At 45.6% G+C, this 20,094-nt stretch overlaps 1 protein-coding gene and 1 non-coding gene across 2 annotated transcripts; both read left to right on the plus strand.

Moving 5' to 3' along the window:
* Nucleotides 1-5,528: 5,528 nt before the first annotated feature.
* KHDC4 (KH domain containing 4, pre-mRNA splicing factor) lies at nucleotides 5,529-19,942 on the plus strand. Its single transcript, XM_054805978.1, has 13 exons — nucleotides 5,529-5,588; nucleotides 8,367-8,495; nucleotides 8,850-8,929; nucleotides 9,571-9,623; nucleotides 11,486-11,649; nucleotides 12,001-12,212; nucleotides 12,747-12,807; nucleotides 13,665-13,722; nucleotides 13,928-14,181; nucleotides 14,682-14,837; nucleotides 15,836-15,948; nucleotides 17,524-17,615; nucleotides 18,589-19,942. Exons 1-13 carry the CDS (start codon nucleotides 5,529-5,531, stop codon nucleotides 18,786-18,788), a joined length of 1,632 nt encoding a protein of 543 aa, XP_054661953.1. The 3' UTR covers nucleotides 18,789-19,942.
* Nucleotides 11,774-11,902, plus strand: LOC129197874 (small Cajal body-specific RNA 4). The gene has a single exon (XR_008574395.1). It is a non-coding gene; the product is annotated as a small Cajal body-specific RNA 4 (non-coding RNA).
* Nucleotides 19,943-20,094: the final 152 nt, after the last annotated feature.

Raw genomic sequence — 20,094 nt, forward strand, 5'->3', positions numbered from 1 at the left:
GACAAACAAAAAGCCCATGTTAGAACGTAGAAGCCACGTTAGAGCGTAGCAGAAACAGACATCTGATCCATGCTTAAGACAAAGGGGGTTGGCGTGGTGTGCTGATCGGAACTCCCAACGGCGCTTACTAAAGTATAAGCTCTTCTGAAGCCACCTTATTCTCTTTGGTGTGAGTTCTCTCCTGCTGCAGCTAGTCCCTCCTCTGCACAGCGGCTTTCAAGGGGAGGCAGATCTTGGCACTTTAGTCTCTTTTGGGGGGAACAATTTCTTGGTGTTGCATACGTGTGTGGTAGACAAAGATGTGCTATCACGGCACGTTCAACCCAACCACATTACAGCTCTGATGTTCCTGAGGAATTTAGGTCAAGGAGCTAGACTCCCCAGTTTTAAAAGAGAAGTGAGGTCTCGGCACAGCTAAGCAACCTTTGCACAGTCGTCCTCTACGTGATTTTTTTTTTTTTTCTCATCGAATCACGCCGCGGTGATTCCAAGAGATACGCCAACCCTCCAGTCTCCCACAACTCAAGGCAGAGTTTCCGATTCACTGTGTCAATGGACTTCCCCAAACATTTACTACCCTCCTGCACAAACTCACTCCTAAAACGGAAGAGGTGTACTCCAGGGCACGGAGTGCAGGGGCAGAACACACCTCTTGAGATTTACCAGGAGGGGTCAATAGAGGCACTCAGGGTGCCTGTGCCATCCCGGGCATCTTTTGTAGCCTGGGCCCACCAGTAATGAAGACTGCACAAACCTCTGCCAGGAATCGCTCGCTAACATTACCTCTTATTCCCATGCTGCTCAAAGCGCGCTCCAATTCTGTACATATCTCTTCGTCCGTGAGATACGTTCTTCGAGGCACTGCCCTAGTCTCAAACCTAGAAATCGGAAGAAGGCACCGTTCTGAGAAAAGGGCTGCTTTGCCAGATCCATGTCAAGGTATCTCTCTAGAGAGTCAACCTCACGTCCTAGGCCATTAAGGGAACCGCCCAGCAGCGCTGGCCTCAGCAACGGCTCAGCAGCCCCTCGTGAGACAGAGGTTTTGGGTTTTTGCCTCAGTCCTCCTGTACCATCTTGACCCAAGAAGGCATTTTGGAGATACTTTGATTCACGTGAGTGTCACAGAAGGCACGGAAACACCACAGGCAGAGGACCTGCATGCCTCTGGCCTTTGAGCCACCCTCTAAGGGAAGCTTTCCATGGTATATTCAAAACAACAGAAATATTGGGCTCTTATTTCTGTTAAATGTTTTGGGGCAGTCTCTACCAACGGAAAGAGAATGAGCAGATGAAACGTTAGGAGGGTTGCCTAAATTCCTCTGCCCAGCAAACCAGTTCCCTCCGATGGCAGTGACGGTGGTAAAATGCAACCCACGATCCGTAACAGAGGACGCGTAACTCCAGACTAAGCAAAGGCAAGGCTGAAAGGAACTGCAAACCAGGAACTTGACAGAGTGCTACCAAACATGAGCTGAGCACATCTGCGCTCGGGCCGGCAAGGGCTGCAGGAACAAATATACTCGCTGTGGTAACTGGTAGACATGGCCAAAACGGCTCGGAGACAGAGTGACTTCTTTGTCCGATATGACCAGTTTCTTCTGCAAGAAGGGACAGAAACGTCTCACGTGACTCCAGGGAAATGAGCTCAAGGCTCACAACAGCCTTTCCATAACTCCAAGAATTAGCAGCCTCTCAGCAAACTTCTGGCCAAGTGCCTCAGCCCCTTGCTAAAAGGAGCCGCACAGCAGATCATCTGCTAGGGCGAGGACTGTCACCAGCCTGTTTGCAAGGACAAGACGTGACGGTGCCAGGCAGGAGACTCCTTGTTGACCGGGGAAGAAGTCAATCAGGCCCCGATTAGCATTCGCTGGGGCCCTGGAGTTGCTGCATTCCCTTCAGAGAAGCTACAGGCAGGGTTCATCTCCAAAGCGTCTGCAACCAGGAGTCGGCACCCTGCAATGGCATCACAGGGACAGGCACTCCTCCGGGAGTTCAGTTCCCATCCGGGGCTGGCCCCTCAGACAGATACTCCTTGGAGGCCTTAGCAGAAGAGCAGCACACCGCGCACAGGTGCCTCAGGTGAAAAAAGGCAGGCAGTTACCGTCCCCTTTCTGCTTGTGTCAGGGAGCCACAGGCTCTCCCCATTGCCGCTGACTGTGGGGCAGCACGTTGGCAGGAGGAGGTAGCCCTGCATTCTGCCAGAGTTCATCCACCCCACCGCCCTCCAAAGAAAACATTTTCGGAGCGACCGAATGACAAACAAAAAGCCCATGTTAGAACGTAGAAGCCACGTTAGAGCGTAGCAGAAACAAACATCTGATCCATGCTTAAGACAAAGGGGGTTGGCGTGGTGTGCTGATCGGAACTCCCAACGGCGCTTACTAAAGTATAAGCTCTTCTGAAGCCACCTTATTCTCTTTGGTGTGAGTTCTCTCCTGCTGCAGCTAGTCCCTCCTCTGCACAGCGGCTTTCAAGGGGAGGCAGATCTTGGCACTTTAGTCTCTTTTGGGGGGAACAATTTCTTGGTGTTGCATACGTGTGTGGTAGACAAAGATGTGCTATCACGGCACGTTCAACCCAACCACATTACAGCTCTGATGTTCCTGAGGAATTTAGGTCAAGGAGCTAGACTCCCCAGTTTTAAAAGAGAAGTGAGGTCTCGGCACAGCTAAGCAACCTTTGCACAGTCGTCCTCTACGTGATTTTTTTTTTTTTTTCTCATCGAATCACGCCGCGGTGATTCCAAGAGATACGCCAACCCTCCAGTCTCCCACAACTCAAGGCAGAGTTTCCGATTCACTGTGTCAATGGACTTCCCCAAACATTTACTACCCTCCTGCACAAACTCACTCCTAAAACGGAAGAGGTGTACTCCAGGGCACGGAGTGCAGGGGCAGAACACACCTCTTGAGATTTACCAGGAGGGGTCAATAGAGGCACTCAGGGTGCCTGTGCCATCCCGGGCATCTTTTGTAGCCTGGGCCCACCAGTAATGAAGACTGCACAAACCTCTGCCAGGAATCGCTCGCTAACATTACCTCTTATTCCCATGCTGCTCAAAGCGCGCTCCAATTCTATACATATCTCTTCGTCCGTGAGATACATTCTTCGAGGCACTGCCCTAGTCTCAAACCTAGAAATCGGAAGAAGGCACCGTTCTGAGAAAAGGGCTGCTTTGCCAGATCCATGTCAAGGTATCTCTCTAGAGAGTCAACCTCACGTCCTAGGCCATTAAGGGAACCGCCCAGCAGCGCTGGCCTCAGCAACGGCTCAGCAGCCCCTCGTGAGACAGAGGGTTTGGGTTTTTGCCTCAGTCCTCCTGTACCATCTTGACCCAAGAAGGCATTTTGGAGATACTTTGATTCACGTGAGTGTCACAGAAGGCACGGAAACACCACAGGCAGAGGACCTGCATGCCTCTGGCCTTTGAGCCACCCTCTAAGGGAAGCTTTCCATGGTATATTCAAAACAACAGAAATATTGGGCTCTTATTTCTGTTAAATGTTTTGGGGCAGTCTCTACCAACGGAAAGAGAATGAGCAGATGAAACGTTAGGAGGGTTGCCTAAATTCCTCTGCCCAGCAAACCAGTTCCCTCTGATGGCAGTGACGGTGGTAAAATGCAACCCACGATCCGTAACAGAGGACGCGTAACTCCAGACTAAGCAAAGGCAAGGCTGAAAGGAACTGCAAACCAGGAACTTGACAGAGTGCTACCAAACATGAGCTGAGCACATCTGCGCTCGGGCCGGCAAGGGCTGCAGGAACAAATATACTCGCTGTGGTAACTGGTAGACATGGCCAAAACGGCTCGGAGACAGAGTGACTTCTTTGTCCGATATGACCAGTTTCTTCTGCAAGAAGGGACAGAAACGTCTCACGTGACTCCAGGGAAATGAGCTCAAGGCTCACAACAGCCTTTCCATAACTCCAAGAATTAGCAGCCTCTCAGCAAACTTCTGGCCAAGTGCCTCAGCCCCTTGCTAAAAGGAGCCGCACAGCAGATCATCTGCTAGGGCGAGGACTGTCACCAGCCTGTTTGCAAGGACAAGACGTGACGGTGCCAGGCAGGAGACTCCTTGTTGACCGGGGAAGAAGTCAATCAGGCCCCGATTAGCATTCGCTGGGGCCCTGGAGTTGCTGCATTCCCTTCAGAGAAGCTACAGGCAGGGTTCATCTCCAAAGCGTCTGCAACCAGGAGTCGGCACCCTGCAATGGCATCACAGGGACAGGCACTCCTCCGGGAGTTCAGTTCCCATCCGGGCTGGCCCCTCAGACAGATACTCCTTGGAGGCCTTAGCAGAAGAGCAGCACACCGCGCACAGGTGCCTCAGGTGAAAAAAGGCAGGCAGTTACCGTCCCCTTTCTGCTTGTGTCAGGGAGCCACAGGCTCTCCCCATTGCCGCTGACTGTGGGGCAGCACGTTGGCAGGAGGAGGTAGCCCTGCATTCCCAGAGTTCATCCACCCCACCGCCCTCCAAAGAAAACATTTTCGGAGCGACCGAATGACAAACAAAAAGCCCATGTTAGAACGTAGAAGCCACGTTAGAGCGTAGCAGAAACAAACATCTGATCCATGCTTAAGACAAAGGGGGTTGGCGTGGTGTGCTGATCGGAACTCCCAACGGCGCTTACTAAAGTATAAGCTCTTCTGAAGCCACCTTATTCTCTTTGGTGTGAGTTCTCTCCTGCTGCAGCTAGTCCCTCCTCTGCACAGCGGCTTTCAAGGGGAGGCAGATCTTGGCACTTTAGTCTCTTTTGGGGGAACAATTTCTTGGTGTTGCATACGTGTGTGGTAGACAAAGATGTGCTATCACGGCACGTTCAACCCAACCACATTACAGCTCTGATGTTCCTGAGGAATTTAGGTCAAGGAGCTAGACTCCCCCAGTTTTAAAAGAGAAGTGAGGTCTCGGCACAGCTAAGCAACCTTTGCACAGTCGTCCTCTACGTGATTTTTTTTTTTTTTCTCATCGAATCACGCCGCGGTGATTCCAAGAGATGCGCCAACCCCAGTCTCCCACAACTCAAGGCAGAGTTTCCGCACTGTGTCAATGGACTTCCCCAAACATTACTACCCTCCTGCACCCCTCACTCCTAAAACGGAAGAGGTGTACTCCAGGGCACGGAGTGCAGGGGCAGAACACACCTCTTGAGATTTACCAGGAGGGGTCAATAGAGGCACTCAGGGTGCCTGTGCCATCCGGGCAGGTTTTGTAGCCTGGGCCCACCAGTAAGAAGACTGCACAAACCTCTGCCAGGAATCGCTCGCTAACATTACCTCTATTCCCATGCTGCTCAAAGCGCGCTCCCTGACAAATCTCTTCGTCCGTGAGATACGTTCCGAGGCACTGCCCTAGTCTCAAACCTGGAATCGGAAGAAGGCACCGTTTCTGAGAAAAGGGCTGCTTTGGCCAGATCCATGTCAGGGCTCTCTAGAGAGCCGCCGCCGTCCTAGGCGCCATTAAGGGCGCCCGCGGCAGCGCTGGCCTCAGGCAACGGCTCCGCAGCCCCTCGTGAGACAAGGCGATGGGCCGTGGCCTCAGTCCCCGTACCAAAGGGACCCAAGCCGGCAGCACGGCGGACAAGGTGGGTCACGGAGGGTCAAGGAGGCGCCGAAATGGCCGCAGGCAGAGGTGATGGATGCTCTGGGTGTGCGCCCTCAAGGGAGCTTTCCATGGTTTGTTCAATACAACAGAAAGACGGGACATTGGTTAAAGGGGTTGGGGCAATCAATAGGTAACCAAAGGTTTGGCAGATGAACGAAGGAGGGTTGCCTGAATCAGTCAGCCCTGCAAAAAGTTAACCAAAGAGGCTGTGACCTGGTAAAGGCAACAAGCTTAAGTAACAAGGATGTAAACTGCTGTATAAAATGGCAAGTTTGAAAGGAACTTTAAAAGAAGACAGAGTTAACAAAGATGAGTGAGCACAACTCGCTCGGTGTCCTGGGCTGCTTCAAAAGAATTGTGACCAGCAGGTCGAGGGGAGGGGATTCTGCCCCTCTACTCTGCTCTGGTGAGACCCCACCTGGAGTACTGCATCCAGCTCTGGGGGCCCCGGTACGAGAGGGACATTGAGCTGTTGGAGAGAGTCCAGAGGAGGCCACAGAGACGATCAGAGGGCTGGAGCACCTCTGCTATGAGGACAGGCTGAGAGAGTTGGGCTCATTCAGCCTGGAGGAGAGAAGGCTCCGGGGAGGCCTAATTGTGGCCTTCCAGTATCTGAAGGGCCTACAGGAAAGATGGTGAGGGACTGTTTATCAGGGAGTGTGGTGACAGGACAAGGGGTAATGGGTTTAAGCTGAGGAAGGGTCGATTTAGATTAGATGTTAGAAAGAAATTCTTTCCTGTTAGAGTGGTGAGGCAGTGGAACAGGTTGCCCAGAGCGGTTGTGGAGGCCCCATCCCTGGAAGTGTTCAAGGCCAGGTTGGATGGGGCTTTGGGCAACCTGGTCTAGTGGAGGGTGCCCCTGCCCACAGCAGGGGGGTTGGAACTACATGATCTTTGAGGTCCCTTCCAACCCAAACCATTCTATGATTCTAAACAGCTTCTGCTCAGCCTTGACCTGAGCCTTGGTCAGCCCTGAAGTGGTCAGGCAGTTGGACTAGCTGATTGTTGCAGGTCCCTTCCAACTGAAATATTCTATTCTAAAGCAAGTGTAACTTAAAGCCTGTTTTCCAATTTCAGTAACAGCAGCAGTCTTGCTTTTTTGCATGTTATTAATTTATGCTAGAGCCAATTTTAGAAGGCTGTTTCAGGTTCCCTTCCAAACTTGTTCAAATATAAAGTTAACAAGAAGAGTACATTTCATGGCATATTGTATCTTCTTTTTCACATGCATAGTATTGGTGGGACTGCCAGATGTGTTCTGAGGGTTTGCCTTGTGAGGCAGCATCAAAAGGAGTATTCATTTTGCATTGGATTTATTCACGGATAATATAAGAAAGAGTGGCAAATGTGCCCTGCCACTATTCACTGTAATTGGTTCTCTGTAGGTTCTGTATCCAAAATGATCCTTGCAGCCTTTTTAATATGTGAGGTTTAGTAGTGAGTGTTTCTTTGATCATTGCTATCAGCAATCCTAGGTGGTGTTACACATTGTTTGCTGCACGATGGTTTCTGCTTCTCGATACTGAACATCCACCTGAGGATGTGAAATGTTTGGTGTTGAAGAACACTTGGCTTGGTTTCAGGTAGCAAAGTCTATTCGTTGACTGGCAGTTTGAGACGCCCAAAAATTGGAAGATACTGTGTTGTCTCATTCTGCCATCTATGTTTTTTCCACAAGCTCTGGTGCCATTCTGGCATCCTGTGACAAATTGTATTGCTGTGGGAACCACTTAACCAATTAATTAATTTAATGTGCAAATGGGATTGGTTTTTATTGCATATGTTGCTTTTGTTAGGAAATGGTCGGTAATGACATTTCCAGAGTAATTAACTCTGAGGGTACTTCAGATTGTGAGCAAATGGAAATTAAGGAGCCTGCAGGTTAATTAATGTACTTTTTTTTTTCTAAGTGCGGAAGGAATGGAGAAATAGAATGCGTGTACAATGCATTGGACTTATGTCTCTCTATAGCTGCCTTCTGGCTCTTGTGCAAGTGCTGTGCTTCATGTGCTATTTATGAGAGTGGATGAATATCTTTTGGATGTTATTAGAAGGTTCTCTTTTTGTAGAGCCTTGTTTTATGTTTATGTCCCCAAAGATATTTCCGAATTTTTACAAGGATGTGCTATCTAACTTTCTGTAAGTGGAAAAAGCTGTAAGGCCTTTGTTGTAACTCCACCTCTTCTGCTGAATCTGTTTGTGACTGTCTTTCTCTTTCTTAGCACTTACATATTGACACAAAACATTATGCCCTTGTTTTAAAAAAAGGGAGGATAAGTGTCGTCATAGTGTGGATGAGTTTAGATCTTGAAATTCTTAGAAATTCTAATTTCTGTATCTGTTTAAGAGGAATTGAGAGAATTATCAATTGTGTGTTTTATTAGTCTCATGGATGTCCGTCAGAGACACTAATTCAAGAGTAACATGCCTTGGTTTCCTTTTGAGCAACTTTACTGCTTAGTTCTACATCAGTTTCTCCATTTATAAAACAGAAAAAGTAATTACTTAATTTTAAACATGAAAATGCACTGAAGATAAAGCTAGTGTCTTTATCTGGGCTCGAGGTTGTGAAGAGGTAGGTTATTAAGTAGTAGATATAATGTGCTTTCTGTTAATATTCATAAAGCTTTTGGGTTCAGCAGCTGAAAGGGGAGAATGAAAAGGATATTCACCTCTAGAGTACTAGGGTAAATTGGTTTGTTACGTCATTTATCTCTCCTTTCCAACCACTGGTCTTTTGCAATGGTTGTATTTGAAGCTGCAGGCTCTGGGAAAAGGTCCGGCTACAAGTAAAAGCAAAGATGACCTTGTTGTGGCAGAGGTAGAAATCAATGATGTCCCCCTCACATGCAGAAACCTGCTGACGAGAGGACAGACTCAGGATGAGGTATGTTCAGGATCTACATCTGATTTCTTAGGCTTGGCAGCGTGTTTGCACTTGTTTGTAAGATTAAAAGAACTTGCAATAAACTATATTCAGTGGTTCTTTCCTCTTTTTACAATACTCGTGTTTTCTAAGACACTTTGTTTAGTAGTTTATTGGTTTGTTCAATAAAATGTCATATAATGAGGTAAGGTAGCATAGCTAGTATCCTTAGCAGGCACCATTGATTCTCTTACACTTTGTTAGTGACTTCTGGTCTTTTTATGCAACCACATAGCTTAAACTGCTTTGGGTTTTTGCTGTGTGCTTTGTTTTTTATTGGTAAACTTGTCGCTGGGTTTTTTAAATTGTTTGTAGATAAGTCGACTGAGTGGAGCAGCTGTCTCTACTCGAGGGAGATTCATGACTGCAGAAGAGAAAGCAAAAGTGGGACCTGGGTTTGTATTTCTTTTTTTTGTGTTTCTGCTTTTTTCTTGTCATTGGGTGGCTAAGAGATAGGGGTTTTTTTGTTTGGTTTTCATGAGCAGTGTCACCGTTGGGTGCCAGAGCGAATTGACTATTGAGCGTCTTGAATGTGTTTACCATTATGATAGTCCTGACTGCATAGCTGCTGTCCTACCTGCTTAAAATTGATAGGGTGAAATGAAAAAAGCCAGCCAACCAAACCACAAATGTGACAGATCAGACTGTGCTGAACTTCTGACTGAACACTATATTGGATCTCTTGTGCATTTTGCCAAGAATGTGCAACTTTCGCATTGCAGAGAGAGCTAATATTTCATAGACTCAGTGCTGTTAGTTAACCTTTCATGTGGACAAGCAAATTAAAGTTTCCAGTGGTATAACTTTAATGAGTCATCATGTAAATAATTTCTGAATCTTTTTAGTTTTCAGTGCAAAGCTTTGCTTACTGACCATTGTGATATTCAAGGAATATGTATTTACTTCCTTATTTGAAGAGTATTTCAAATCTTTGTGGAAGGCATTATGTGGCTAGATGTCTGTAATATAATTAGATTGCATCCATTATTGTATGTTCTCTGTGGGTCTAATGAAATGTTTGACATTTCCTTTCCAGAGATCGTCCTTTGTATCTCCATGTCCAGGGTCAGACACGGGAGTTGGTTGACAGTAAGTGTACGAAGCATTCTGCTTTTTCCTTCATTATTGCTGAGTGGCATTCCTCAGGGGTCAGTACTGGGACCGGCACTGTTTAACATCTTTGTCAGTAACATGGACAGCAGGAATGAGTGCACCCTCAGCAAGTTTGCTGACGACACCAAGCTGTGTGGTGTGGTGTGGTCAACACGCTGGAGGGAAGGGATGCCATCCACAGGGACCTTGACAGGCTGGAGAGGTGGGCCCGTGCAAACCACATGAAGTTCAGCAAGGCCAGGTGCAAGGTCCTGCACGTGGGTCGGCGGAATCCCAGCGCAACTACAGGCTGGGCAGAGAATGGATGGAGAGCAGCCCTGAGGAGAAGGACTTGGGGGTATTGAGGGATGAGAAGCTCAGCATGACCCAGCAATGTGCGCTGGCAGCCCAGAAAGCCACCCGTGTCCTGGGCTGCTTCAAAAGAATTGTGACCAGCAGGTCGAGGGGAGGGGATTCTGCCCCTCTACTCTGCTCTGGTGAGACCCCACCTGGAGTACTGCATCCAGCTCTGGGGGCCCCGGTACGAGAGGGACATTGAGCTGTTGGAGAGAGTCCAGAGGAGGCCACAGAGACGATCAGAGGGCTGGAGCACCTCTGCTATGAGGACAGGCTGAGAGAGTTGGGCTCATTCAGCCTGGAGGAGAGAAGGCTCCGGGGAGGCCTAATTGTGGCCTTCCAGTATCTGAAGGGCCTACAGGAAAGATGGTGAGGGACTGTTTATCAGGGAGTGTGGTGACAGGACAAGGGGTAATGGGTTTAAGCTGAGGAAGGGTCGATTTAGATTAGATGTTAGAAAGAAATTCTTTCCTGTTAGAGTGGTGAGGCAGTGGAACAGGTTGCCCAGAGCGGTTGTGGAGGCCCCATCCCTGGAAGTGTTTAAGGCCAGGTTGGATGGGGCTTTGGGCAACCTGGTCTAGTGGAGGGTGTCCCTGCCCGCAGCAGGGGGGTTGGAACTTTGAGGTCCCTTCCAACCCAAACCATTCTATGATTTTTGATAAAGAGGTTTTGTTAAGGGGCTTTGTTATCAACAGTGTGGGTTTGTACTATAAATATCTCAGTGTTGATAACAGATCCCATTTAAGCATTGATGTTAAGATCTCTGCTCAAAACTTCCTAAGGTGCTGTGTACTGCATTAGTCATGAAACTAAAACTTTTGATAGACTACAAGGAAGGTGGGGGGGTGGGTAGGGTTCCTAGGCAGGTACAGCTCTTATGTAGGAGTTTATTCTCTGATAACACGGTGTGATCCCATTACAATATGCATGTGACAGGGAGACCTTCCCTTTAATAAACAAGTACAAACATTTTCTGTGAAATACCGACCTTTCCATTAGAAGCACAAAGAGCTCCTGTTTTGCCTATGCCTGCTGGAAAAAAAGGAAAACTATAAACTGTTCAGGTGTTCATTTGTTTTGTGTGTCAGTTCACGGGCTTGCCCTCGGTTGTCTTTTGAAACTTGAAGCTGCCCACTTGATTTCCATAGCCACTAAACAATTTCTCCCATGTTATATCTGCATGACTGAGCAAACTAAATTCTATACCGGGTTAATGTAAATGTTTTTAGCATTTGCTAAAATGTGTGGGCTAAAACTGCCCACCTGCATATATTAGCCTAAGCTTTATCAGGGTGGGAGTGGTGAAAGAACCCTGATGCTTGTTGCCATCCTTTGATCCAATCGCAGGATGCTACTGTTGGGCCCCACTGTCAGATGCAATGTTTTTGCCTGCAGGTCTGCTGTCAGAATACGGGGAAGTAACCTAGTCATTTCACGATTTGGTTAATCTGGGCAGTTGGCAAGGGCCAAAATATAAATGAATTTCATATTCTGTCAACTAGGAGCTGTTAACCGAATTAAGGAGATAATTACTAATGGAGTAGTGAAAGCAGCCACAGGTTCTAGTCCGACGTTCAACGGAGCTACGGTTACTGTCTACCACCAGCCAGCCCCTATTACTCAGTTGTCTCCAGCAGTTGGCCAAAAACCTCCATTCCAGTCAGGGGTGAGTAATTCATTTGTGTGAACTTCATTGATATCACTGATTACAAGATTTACCTATTCCAAAGTATACATGTAATGTGCTATTTATTTAAAAAAAAATTAAAAAAACCTTGTGTGTTGTGAAAACTGGAGGACTAGTCAGACTGAGTCTGAAGAGTGAGACTCAGGTGACAGTAGCCTCCTAAAAGAAAAGGGATGGAGAGAGCGGCCCTACTTACAGAAAAGCAAAGGGCTGACTGTGCCATCCAACACTTAACTGCTCTGACCGTCATAGAAATAAGATTTCTGGCCTCCAGTGAAATGAGCATCCTAATTCTTAGAGTGAAATAAGCTTTTACTGTTACATTTTCAGATGCATTACGTTCAGGACAAGTTATTCGTTGGTCTGGAACATGCTGTACCTACATTTAATGTGAAAGAGAAGGTGGAAGGGCCTGGTTGCTCCTACTTGCAGCACATTCAGATTGAAACAGGTGCCAAAGTCTTTCTTCGTGGGAAAGGCTCAGGTTGCATAGAACCGGCATCAGGCAGAGAAGCTTTTGAACCCATGTACATCTACATCAGGTATGAGGGAATTTTAAGAAAAAAACATTAAAAATCCCAGTGATCAGTCATCAGTGTAGCTTAATGTTTAATCACTGTGGGGTATTCTTAATTCTGACTGACAAAAAGTCAGGTTCAAAAACTACTTTATCTTAACAGACCTCTCTAAAGTGATAAAGAGATCAACCATACAGGGATATGGTATAAAGTGATATTCAACCATAAGGTATTGCTTTTATTGGGAGCACAGTAAAGCTGAGTTCTTCTTGGGCTTGGGTTGCAATGTTGAGCTTTAACGCAAGAATACAAAATGTATTGACCAATCAAGTCAGTGTTCTGTGCTCATTTCTTGCAGCAGTTAGTCTAACCTGAATTTTCATGTAGAAAATACTCATCGCTTCTGTTCACAGTTGTGCTAAATAGCTGTAGAGCTGCTAGAGTCCTGATCAGTTACTAAAGGGACAAGATCTGACAGCAGGTTTCTGATGAAAAAAGTAGCTCCCAAATTTGACGGAAACATTTGTGCTTATGAGGGGTTTTTTTATATGTTTTCAGTCACCCAAAGCCAGAAGGTTTGGCAGCTGCTAAAAAGCTGTGTGAGAATCTATTGCAAACCGTGAGTAGCTCTTACACATATGAGATTTCAGAGCCTGTTGTAGCTTTAGCATGTGTCTGGCTAATGATTTTTTTATGCTCTCAGCATAACTGTTCATGCGTTATGACTTGCTAGTAGGTTTTTCCTTTTAAGTACTGCTGTCTGATTTTTGTACAGTCAATAAACACTTCTCAGGATGGAGCTGTAGTAGTGGGGGAAGAAAATGCAAATGCTTCCTGAGCAGAACTGGGGGTGGGGGGCAGAGGATTGTCTGACTGTACACAGACATAAAGAATCCTGTTTTTTTCTGATTGCTGTAGCTTCCCTTGCTTTAGCTTTAAATCATGTCCAGAGCCACGCTGTCTGCTTTATCTTTCCTGAAGTGATTGTCATACCCAAAAAAAATGTAGAAAATCTGAGAGATACATAGAAAATTAATTTTTCCGTTTTTCCTATGTGAATACAAATAGAGTAGAATCCTGTGAGACAGTCTTTCTGTTAGTATTGATAATTGAGTATGGACTACAAAGTCTCTTTTGAAAAATTCATAGAAGCTTTTAGATTCTTTGACTTTTGAGTATTTTGTCTCTACTGAAGTAATTCGTTTGCCACACTATTTCCTGTGAAAGATTATCCTGTATTTTACACAAATCTATCAGAGACCAGCATGACTAGTGGGGTATTCAGCAGGGTTTTGGTTGGTGGGTTTTTCTTTTCAGTTTTTATGTTTGGATTATTGCTGTCTTTGTGCATAGTGTGTTCTGTAGTCAAAGTCCCCTTACAGTTTTATGGGGATGTGTGGTAAGATGCCTTTTGCCTGCAAAAGGTTAATATAGTAAAGAGATGTTTATTGTCTAATCTTTAAAAATTCTTTGTAGGTTCATGCTGAATACTCCCGATTTGTGAATCAGATAACCACTGCAGTACCCTTAGCAGGTAAACATTAGCAATAACGAAGTCTTTGGAGTTGCATTCTGCAGAGCTGTACTTACGGTTTTGTGGAATTTATTTACCTGTGGAAGTTGTAAGTCCTTCAGTTGAAAAGGAGTCCAGCTTCTTTTGCATTTGGTAATTAAATCTGATATTTTTGTGACTCTAACTGAATTGAAGATGACCCTTTTTCCTCCCTTTGTCTCACCAGGCTTCAATCAGCCTGCTGCTATAAATAGCGTACCTTCCCAGCCATCATATTACCCTTCCAATGGGTATCAATCTGGTTATCCCGTTGTTCCCCCTCCTCAACAACCAGTTCAGCCACCATATGGTGTACCAGGCATAGTACCACCTGCAGTGCCGTTGGCACCTGGAGTCTTAACAACGCTACCTACAGGAGTTCCGCCTGTGCCAACGCAGTACCCCATCTCTCAAGTACAGCCTCCAGCCAGCACTGGCCAGGTACTGCCACAGATTAATTATTTGCCCTATGGTTGTCAACTTACTAAGCTCTTTCTTTGCTAATAATAAAATACTTAAAGTAGTTCCAGATGGAGATTTCTTTTTTAGGGCATTTTTTTTTTTGTCGTTGCTTTGCTGATGCTTCTCAGCAGCTAAATTGTTGGTATGGCTGTTTCATACTGCATTTTTCATATTGTAGCCACCTGTTAAAGGATATTTGCAGGGAACGGTCACTCATGAAAAGCGTTATCACAGGCTGTGATGCAGCTGTGTAGGTGCGATGAGTTTGAGTTAGTGATTAGTTTGAGGTGGGAGAATTCTATAAATGAAATACTTGTTTTATCTTTAAGCTGTGAATTTCCTTTTAGCTTCTCTTAGGCTCTGCAAAGTCAAACTAGTTGTGTGTTCTGCTGCTATGTATGAAACTCCACATTGAATTAATACTTTACATGCATATTATCAAATTTTCTTGTGTTTTGTTTTCAACTTCTCCATGCTAGAGTCCATTGAGTGGTCCTTTTCTTCCTGCTGCCCCAGTAAAAACAACCATGCCGACTGGTACGCAGCCACAAGTCCAACCCCATCCCCAAGGTCAAAAGAGACGCTTCACTGAGGAACTACCAGATGAGAGAGAGTCAGGACTGCTGGGATATCAGGTGGAATAAAATCGGCAATTTTACTTCATTCACCAAAATGGAACTTGGCTAGAGAGAGATTGTTACTAGCACAGTTTATTTGGCAGTGGTCATGCAAGACCTTTGGCAGATGGCAGCAATTGTTACAAAACATCAAGACCACGCTTTGGTTTCTTTGAGTGGATGCACTGTTCTTAAACTGTGACTTCCTTGATTCATTGGCAGCTTGCTTTCCATACGCTTAATCTTTCATGAAGAATAGCGGTGCGTTCAGGTCAAAGAGATGACAATAGCGTGTTGCTAGTTAGTTTAAAGGGAGATTATTGGGGTCTTTTGTGGGTCTTTTGGCTGGCCTTGTGTGAGGGCTGGGAGGGAAATGTGGTAATAACTTCCAGATTTTCCTGTTTACCTTTCTTGCAGGTTGCACTTGAGAGGATTTCAAGAAGCCTAGTTTTAAGAGATTGATTTTATTTTTTTAGATAGCGAATGTTAAACAGTTGACTTTAATAAAAATAATTTTGAGTTCTTCAGGCATATATGTGAGAAAAGGGAGTTTCTGCAAATGCTTCTCTGATGATACACGCCTGCTCACAGGCCGAAACCCTTAATAAAAGCTTTACCTAGAGACAATAAGGAACAGCCTATATGTTAGACCCGATATTAGTATCTTGAGCCAAGTTTACTGTGGCATGAGGTCTATACAGTATTCAGAATTATCTGACTGAGGAGGTAATAAGTTGATCTGTGAACTAAGCAGCTATCTTTACTCTCCTGAACTACTGAAAAGGTGGAGTAGCTCGTGTGGTTTCTTCTAATATTGGTGCTCAAGCGTGTTTCTTACTACATAACCCTCAGTATTTTTAGGAGAAAGCATTTTGTTTAACAATGGCGATTAGTGGTTTCTTCTGCTAGTTGGCAATATGCTCTGAAAAGTTGGGTTTCCTATCATTATCATTAAGGAGCTATAGCTTATGTTATAGTTGTAGACTTGCTAATGCCGTGTGTTTTTCTGCTCATAGCATGGACCCATTCATATGACTAATTTAGGTACAGGCTTCTCCAGTCAGAGTGAAATCGATGGAGCCGGATCGAAGCCAGCAAGTTCCTCAGGAAAGGAGAGAGAGAGGGACAGGTGAATGATGAAAAAATTATGTTCAGATCTTTTCTGATTCTGATGGAAAGCTTATTTCAGAGTTGATCTGTGTTTCATGTTCTCTTCTGTGACTTGGGGGTTGGGGGGTGTTTGTTTTGTTGTGGGCGGGGTTTTTTGTATGGTGGTTGTTTGGTTTTTTGGGTTTTTGTTTTTTTTTTTTTTTTTTAAGAAGGGATGCAAGGGTTACCTTTTCATGTTAATTTCCACTCCTCCCTAAGTCTCTATGTGCTTACTTTGTCTGGGTCTGGTATTTTGCCAGCTTCTTGAGATAACAGGATATTCTTGTGAAATAGGTTAGCACTTACACTCTAAATGATTCAAATTTTAAAACAAATCTGGAAAAGTTTTAAGCTTGAAATATTGCAGCCTGAAGTTTCAGGGAAAGATTTACTTCCAGGGATGGGGCATCCACAGATTCTTTGGAAACCCAGTCTCTCATCACCATTCAGTAAAGAATTTCTTCCTTATATCTAACCTAGATCTCCCGTCCTTCAGCTTCAGACCCTTCCCCCTTGTCCTGTCACTCCCTGCCCTTGTCACCAGTCCCTCTCCAGCTTTCCTGGAGCCCCTTTAGGGACTGGAAGGTGCTCTGAGGTCTCTCTGGAGCCTTCAGTTCTCCAGGCTGAACAAGCCCAACTCTCTCAGCCTGTCTCCATAGCAGAGGTGCTCCAGCCCTCTGAGCATCTTCATGGCCTCCTCTGGACTCGCTCCAACAACTCTGTCTTTCTTGTCCTGGGGACCCCAGAGCTGGACACAGTACTGCAGGGGGGGGGTCTTGAGAGCAGCATTTTAGAGAGAGGATCCCCTCCCTCGACCTGCTGGTCACACTGCTTTTGATGCAGGACACTGTTGGCTTTCTGGGCCACAAGCGCATGTTGCTGGCTAATGTCCAGTTTTTCATCCAGCAGTACCCCCAGGTCCCTCTCAGCAGGACTGCTGTCAACCCCTTCATCCCCCAGCCCATATTGATAACGGGGCTTGCCCTGACCCACGTGCAGGACCTTGCACCTGGCCTTGCTGAACTTCATGTGGTTCACACAGGCCCACCTCTCCAGCCTGTCAAGGTTCCTCTGGATGGCATCCCTTCCCTCCAATGTATAGACACAGCTTGGTGTCATCTGCAGCCTTGTTGAGGGTGCACTAGATCCCACTGTCCATGTCATTGATGAAGACATTACACAGCGTTGGTCCCAGTGCGGACCCTTGAGGGACACCACTTGTTACTGGTTTCCACTTGGACATTAAGCCGTTGACAGTAGCTCTTCGGACACAGCCATCCAGCCAATGCCTCACCTATCTAACAGTCCATCCATTAAATCCATTTCTCTCAGATTTAGAGGTAAGAAGTTGGGGGGGGTATCGAAGGCCTTGCATAAGTCCAGGTAGGTGACATCAGCTGATGCAGTCACTCCATTGTAGAACGCCACTAGATTAGTCAGGCAATTAAAAGTTAAACTCCTCAGGTCAAGGACTGAGTTACGAATTTGTTTGCTATTACCTTTGACTCTTTGCTTTTAAAAAAGAAAAAATAAAGGCTTGCTTTGATTTAAATAGGCAGTTGATGCCTCCGCCAGCTTTTCCTGTCACTGGGATGAAATCAGAATCTGAAGAAAGAAGTGGTGCGGGGTCTTTACCAGGCAACCATGGTGAGTGTAATGAATAAAATATACTTGTAAGTCAAGTCTCCTTTCCCAAATGAATTTGCACTGGTCTTAGTATTTGTTTAAATAGGTGATTTTTTTTTTTGGCTGTTCTTTATACCACATTGTTTAAGTGAAAAGCAGATCACATTGCACTGCTCTAAAATCCCTTCTGTTCGCTGTGATTATACACACATAATGCTTCTCTTTAAAACTTTAATAAATATTTGTATGAATGAAGAGAGCGTAATTAGTGAAGGACTCCAGACAGGTATTTTTGACCCATCAGTCAGCTGAGGCACAGAATCTCACAGAGTTGTTTTGTAACATGGCTCTCGTGTGGCTTTACGTTGTGAACAGCTGTTTCTAGAGGCACTAAGGAGTGTTGATGGGAGTGATGGTTCCGGTGTGTATTTACAGACATGAGTTCTGTCTGCAAACAACAGAAGTGCTGCCAGATTTCATCCTTTCATAGGGCTGTCATACATCAAGTATTTGCAGCTTGGTACAACATGTGATCATTGTAACTCTCCTGGTAGTTTAGTGCCTTTCAGGTCTGCAGTACATCATGTTAGCCTGTTTAACCTTAGTTTTTCTGCAGTATTGGTCCCAGAGATTGGTCTTCTGTTAGCTTTCTTTTGAACAAAATTTCTACTTTTCTTTACATATTTATCTCTTTAACGGTGAAATTGCTATCACTTAGACCCATTTGCTAACTTTACCTTTTTTTGTGTGTTTCTTTCTTCTTTCTCTGTTCTCTTACATGGTTCTGATGGATCACATGTGCTGTTGCTGGTGCTGTTTCGTGTGGCCTTCGCCCTTGGATGACCATTGGCCTTGTGACCTCAAAATGGTGTCCAACTAACAATTTACAATTAACGTCTTTTTTTTATTAACTCGTTTTGGGGCATTTTATCTCTTTTTATTTTTATTTTTCCTTCTTGGGGGCTGGGGGGATTGTTTTGTTTTCCCCTCCTAGATCATCAAGCTAAGAAGATGAAAACTGCAGAAAAGGGCTTTGGATTAGTGGCATATGCTGGAGACTCATCAGACGAAGAGGAGGAACATGGTGGCCATAAAAACGCAAGTACTTTTTCACAGGGATGGAGTTTGGGATACCAGTACCCTTCCTCACAACAGCGAGCTAAACAACAGATGCCATTTTGGATGGCACCGTAGAAGCTGCAGAAGAGTTTTCATTCTTTCCCCCCCCCCCCCCCTCTAGCAATAATGCATGTATATTACAGAATGAACTTTGCAAATACACATTGTTTTTACATTTGCAGACGCTAAAGGTTCAGTATTCCCCCTTGAAAGGGCTCCATTATTTTTAAAATCCTTATTTCTGCAGTGAATTTGTCAATTAAAAAAAATAGTATTCTGATGGGGCTAGTCCCTTATACAATGGGGGAAGCACTATAAAGAGAAACTGGGGAAGCCCGTCGGTCTGCATTTCCCATTTTTCCAGGATAACTTAAAAACAGAGTCAGTCACGCTGACTTTGTTCTACACCTGGTGTTCATGTTTTACTGGGTGTTCCTGCTGTCAGCCTGTGTTTGCAGTCCCATTGAGCTAACGGTGACCCCAGCTTCAATGTTCAGACTTTCAACGAAGGAAAGGCATATACAGCAGCTCTGAAACACTTTGGGGATCACATTTCCTAAAAATTTGTTTTTACTTTAAGCATCTCCTGTAACTCAGCACTGTTTTTTCTCTAAGATGGGGTTTTACTAACCCCACAATTTCTCGTTCTAGCCAGATGTCGGGGTGGGGGGATGCTCAGGTTTTTTGGATGGGGTTCATCTTGTCACTAATCCCCGGGTGGACTTGGCGCTGTAGTGCTGGTACTTAATCTTCTCCTGTCTCCCCTGGATTCCTTCCCGTCAGCAGTTCAGAACGAACTCCTTCTCCCCATCTCTTAACTTGTTTGCTTCCTTGATCCTACCCCTTCATTTCACGGTGGTTTAACAAAGAAAAGGCAGGCAGCAACTGGGTCCACACAGCGCCGGTGACCCCAGCGCAGGTGTTGCTCTTGCTTTGAAGCATGGAAGTGGAACCCGGGAATACGTTGTTGGATTGTTGACAGACATGGACTTCTTGGTGGGGTGGGCTGCTGCAGAAAGAACTCTTTTGTACGGAGGAGTGATGCATGGGACTGCGATGATGTGCCGGTCAGCTTTTGAAAGAGGAGAAATAGTTTTAAAAATGGGCATGTGTGTCGCTGCTGCACACACTGAAAGACCTTGCTGGCTCACTTGTACAAACATTCTTTCCTATGTGTTGTAAATAATTAGAACCATACTTTCATTATAAATAAATGTATAAATATTCTGCTTCGTGCTGCTTTTTTGGGTGAGGTTTGACTCCAGCGCAGGCAGAACGCGTGGCAGTAAACTTTCGGGATGCGGGTGGAGAGCCCTGGGCCCGGGGCAGCAGCTGTGGGGAGCGGGTGGGCGGTGCTAGGACCGCGCCTGCGCTGGCCCCG

Source organism: Grus americana, chromosome 29 (assembly GCF_028858705.1).
Source record: "Grus americana isolate bGruAme1 chromosome 29, bGruAme1.mat, whole genome shotgun sequence".
Taxonomy (NCBI): Eukaryota; Metazoa; Chordata; class Aves; order Gruiformes; family Gruidae; genus Grus; species Grus americana.